Source organism: Silurus meridionalis, chromosome 12, assembly GCF_014805685.1.
Source record: "Silurus meridionalis isolate SWU-2019-XX chromosome 12, ASM1480568v1, whole genome shotgun sequence".
Classification (NCBI taxonomy): Eukaryota; Metazoa; Chordata; class Actinopteri; order Siluriformes; family Siluridae; genus Silurus; species Silurus meridionalis.
In genome coordinates this window covers 18,682,825-18,687,824 of record NC_060895.1, presented here as the reverse complement: position 1 = coordinate 18,687,824, position 5,000 = coordinate 18,682,825, and the positions used below count along the sequence as shown (strand labels likewise).

At 38.2% G+C, this 5,000-nt stretch overlaps 1 protein-coding gene across 5 annotated transcripts in view; it reads left to right on the top strand.

Moving 5' to 3' along the window:
* Positions 1-5,000, top strand: part of pxylp1 (2-phosphoxylose phosphatase 1) — a 14,844-nt gene that overhangs the window by 5,226 nt on the left and 4,618 nt on the right. For 4 of the 5 annotated variants that reach the window (XM_046862569.1, XM_046862571.1, XM_046862570.1 and 1 more), the window contains exons 2-4: positions 65-207; positions 4,085-4,246; positions 4,357-4,483. In XM_046862569.1, the coding sequence (XP_046718525.1) occupies positions 129-207; positions 4,085-4,246; positions 4,357-4,483 (368 nt within the window). In that variant the 5' untranslated portion in view covers positions 65-128. Of the gene's footprint in view, positions 1-64; positions 208-2,377; positions 2,529-4,084; positions 4,247-4,356; positions 4,484-5,000 lie in introns of those variants that run through there. The other variant, XM_046862573.1, reaches the window with a different exon arrangement.

Genomic DNA, 5,000 nt, shown 5'->3' with positions numbered 1-5,000 from the left:
GTGTGCATTGTATGTATAAAAATGCTGTGTTTAATACAATTTATTATTCTTTTGTGGCATTCAGGTGGCAAAAAAGTGGGCAGGGCATGGATGGCTGATGGACAGGTGTCTGCACCAATCACAACACAATGCTGGCACGGAACCGCTTTATCCTGCTGCTGGTGATTGGTGTGGTGCTAGCTGTGCTGAGCTTCAGCATTCAATACTGTAAGTTTGTGTGTGTGTGTTTTTGTGAGGCTCTGGCTGCCAACATCCTGTCTGATAACCATTTAATGTTTATATGCTGTACACCACTATAGCAATTTCCCTGGATTGTTGTGTGTGTGAGATTGTGTGTCCCTCGGGAAGAATTTCTCCTAGACTCTATTGAATCTACATTGTGGTGGGCGTTTACGACAAATATATTATATCTTGATAGTGAACGACACAACAAACAATAGACCTCACTCCGTGTGTATTTGATTAGAAATTTCCAGCAGAACAACAGAAGGTAGAAAAATGAATATCTATGTAAACGAATGTGGAACATTTTCGCAAGAATATCCAAAGTTTAACATCAAATCAACTGTTTTTGAATCATAGTAAGCCAGTGGTCCTGCTTGTATTCACTGGTCTGGAAGTGGTGAATGAACCCTTTCCCGGGCTGAAACAAGCTAGCTAGCTTCGGGGTTCCTCCTCACGATGTCTAACTTTTCTGGAAAATGTATCTTTAAGTATGTCCGAGACAAAATCAATTTCTCTTCCTCCGTAGGCATAAAAAGTCTAACTCTGCTGTATGTGCAGAGTTACACATGTGTTTTGCCAGTCGAACTTGGCTGTAACAGTTTCCCTCTGAACAACCAATCAGAGGACGGGAAAAATGCTGACGTTATTCTGGGCCTGCTAGGTGTATCTGAAATCTGATTGGTTAAAGAAACAGAGCCGTTGCTAAAATTCTCTATGACCAAAGAGCCAGCAGTACAGACTTTGAAGGCCCTGGGCAGATTAGATTGACATGGCAGCACATAATCAGTACACAAAATGATTGGACAAAAAAATCTAACATCCACATACACACACTGAAAGCAGTGCAGCCAAGAGAAACCTTTGGAAGTAGGTATGCATTTCGGTGAGTGAAAAAAAAGTCATCCATTCATTCAGTCAGTTGTGGAAATAGCGTTGAATAGTGGATTAGGAAGCGGTTAGGTGGAGTTTTTACAAACTTTATTAGATGATGGAATTGACATGCAGTTCCAAAACGAGGTTGTTGTTGCTTCTGTTGATGATGATTAGGTTACAGATATAAGACAAGCCACAGAATAAGGTGTTTCAGTGCTTGTTTACACGTGTTGGTGAACTTGGTTGACTCTGCATGCTGTTCCTGTCTCGATCTCCAGTATTAAGCACCCATATGCGCTCTAATTACTGTTGCGTCAGTATGAAGGCAGTCAGCGATAAAAGGTTGTAGCACACAAAAGCACAGTTCACATAAAATGTTGTTTGTCCAAGAGCTCTAACAGAAAAATTATGGAGCAACACTTTTTCCAGATCCACAATACCTTTCCTGGTTGTTTTATTGTTAATCTTGAACAAGTCAGGCTGAGTTTGTGGTCTTGGCTGTCAGCATTTTCCTCATTTTCTCTCCTGTGTCTCTCTCTCTCTCTCTCTCTCTCTCTCTCTCTCTCTCTCTCTCTCTCTCTCTCTCTCTCTCTCTCTCTGACTTTCCCCTCTCTCTCTCTGTCTCACACAGTCCCAGTGAGCTCATTACTTATTCATTCTTTACAAACAGGAGCTGAAAGCAGGCGAAATGTAGGACGGAATTTCATTTAAAATTCTATCGCTCTGTCTTTCAGTTCTCCGATACGTACCACCACACAGTAATGAGTGGGCAGGGTTGCCAGGTCTATATATATTTTACACTGAACATACAAGTGATTTGGAAAACATTTTCCAAATCTATCTACTGTACTGTAACTTTAGTAAACTAGATCACATATGCTACAGGTAAACACAAGAGGGATCAGAAACAGACTCTCAGTTTGTAATGAATTACAGATTCGACAGCCCATCACGCCAAAACTTCAATCACCGGCCTTACTTAGGTTAGAGTAACCCTCAATGCTAGACAGTTTTTATGCTGCAGAGTAATTTGAGCTTACACATAAATGTCAGCGGATAAAACCAAGCTTTAGGGCTTCCTTTATCCAGATGGAAACGCCGTCTTTCCATCTTTTTTCTTTCCTCTATGCCTGCTTGTAGGCTGTGGCAAGGCTACAGGCTACAGGCTACAAAGAGCTCTTTGTCTGGCTCCTGCTATGTGGGGACCTGCCATGTGCTCTGTGTGTCTGTGGATTGGTCAGAGTGTGTAACCAGGTGGGAACAAGGGAAAGGGGCTTGATTCTGAATAGACTTCAGTAAGAAGTGGACACACACACACACACACACACACACACATTCAGACGCTTTGCAGATGTTCTCACTAAAGTGCACACACACTTCCAAAATGCCGACTTATTTCCAGGCACATCTAATACTTCTCCTGTTTGTTGGTAAGTTTGAATTGAGATGATGGTAAATGTGTGTGTTAGCGTGTGTCTGTGGTTTTAACATCTGCCCGAGACAATATTTTGCTGGATAGTTTAGTTGATAGGTTTATTTTATGTTTTAGGTTAAATCAGTCTGGTGAACTTACTTTGACTTGCACTGTCTGTAGGAAATTTCCTAGTGTCAAACAGGAGCCAGGAATTTAAAATGAAGTTGGGCTATTTTAGTTTGTTGGGTGTATGTGCTTTGGAGAAAATGAGGACTGAGAAAAACAATACAATCAATGCCACAAGTATTATTTATAGTATTGTATTTTTTTTAATGATTTAAAATTTCCAGTCAACAAACTGGCACAATCATTGAAAAATATTCTTTAAAAGATTTTGCTCTATGGTATAGTTTTAGTAAAAATGATTTTTATTTTGTATATTTTTATTTTCTAACATTTCTATATTCAAACATTTATTTTTTAAAGCATAATATATATGTTTGAGTTCAACCAATAGTGGATGTTATTGATACTGATAGTTAGGTTGGATCGATTAATAAACCGATTTTTAACATAGATACTGCATAAAAAACAAAACAAAGCATAAAACTCCATGTATAATATTACAAAACTTTATTACTAAAAGGAACAGGAACAAATACAAAAACAGTGTTGAAAATGTGGTAAAATTAATAAAGTAAATATTAAAAAAGTAAAATATAAGACATGCATTCAAACTGAAACAAAAAGTTACACTTCAAATAAATAAACAGTTTCATCCAAAATGAATAAAAAAAAGTTTTTTGATTTGGCATTAGTGATTTACTTCTAGAGGCCACTCTCCTACTGTGTAAAGCAACCTGGAAAAACTATCAGTATGGGTTTTTCCATACAGCCGATATTTTATCAAATTTGTATTTAAATTAGAAATTTAAATCATACAGCAAGCAGCAGGTGACCAGTTTCTGATGGCAGCATGCCATTTATTTTGCTAATGCCCATAATTCTTACAAGACACTGTTGTTAAAATGATGCCAGATCCTCTAAGGACTTTCAGAGTTTTATTCAAATTAGTGACAAGTCACTGTGACTTGATCACCTACAACGAGGGCATGGATTTGGCTGGAAAGTTAATTGGTTTGGTGGAATGTGTTAAAGAGCAAAAAATGATCATATGTTTCATTTTAGAAATGAGCTACTTCACACAGCATACCTTCATTGATTAACGTTTTGGTTCAAAGAACATAGTGTATAATTAATATGTATGCATAGTGTATCTCAAAATTTCGAGTGGAAATTCACTATGCAAAGTTGCAACACAATATCTTTTGAAAAAGACCGGTCTTGGATAGAAGGTTACACTCATTTAAAAAAGAAGGCATGGGTTTATAATGGGTGTGTGAGAAATGAGTGGTATGCTGACGTGATCTTCACACAAAGCTGCAATGTTAGCTCAGTACACTGAGACTTTAGTCAGACTGAATCTATGTGTTGTGTTTTTCTGGATAAGTGCTACAGATTGAAAATGAAACTCTTTTCTCTCATGTTCTTGCTTTCTCTTTCCTCTATCAGTGCAACCGATGCCAACCAGTCCGTTGACAGAAGATGGGACTCTCGGCAAAAACAGGAAGAGAGTAAATGCTGCGGTTCATACAGAGCCACCAGAGCTTGACCCGATCAGTGATGCTTACCGATACTGCAACTTGCCTAATCGCACAGAACACACACGTGAGGGTGGGTTATACACCTCTGCACACACACAACTAAATTTATAGGAATGAATTTATGAGTTCAGACAGGATAATAAGCACAGACTCAAACTTGTGTTTGTTTCTTGTTTGTAGGTCACAGCCTGGCGGACTACAAGCTGCTGTTTGTGCAGGTGATGATTCGCCATGGGGACCGGTACCCGCTTTACCCCATCCCTCAGACCAAGAGACCAGCCATCGACTGCACACTGTCACCTCACAGGCAAGCTTCTCAGACAAGATTAGACATTTCCAGTCATACCACTAACTTAGCTGGCTTACCCAATTATTTAGATTAGGTTTTATTATTATTATTATTATTATTATTATTAATGCTACTACTGATAACACAATTGAATAATATCCCAGATTCAAGATACTGTAAAGCTCCTAATTTTCACTGTTTTACACCTGTACTCTATTTTCCACCCTGATTTGATTAGTTCATTCACCTTTTTTAATCCTAGCTGTATTTGTCTGCTTATATCTCAGACATGTTTTATCATCCAAAGTAATGCCAGTCAGAATTTAATCACAAACCTTTCTTTTGGGGTGTTTTTTTTCCTGAGGATATTCAGCCTTTCTTTTATATAGAAATATTTTTCAGCCTTACTGTGGCACACAGGCCAAATCACATATATCTTTCTGTTTGCTATATGTAAGCATATTTATGCAAATACCTGAAATTAGCAAAATTACTACTTGGACATTTTGGAGACACACTGATTTTTGGTAGGACT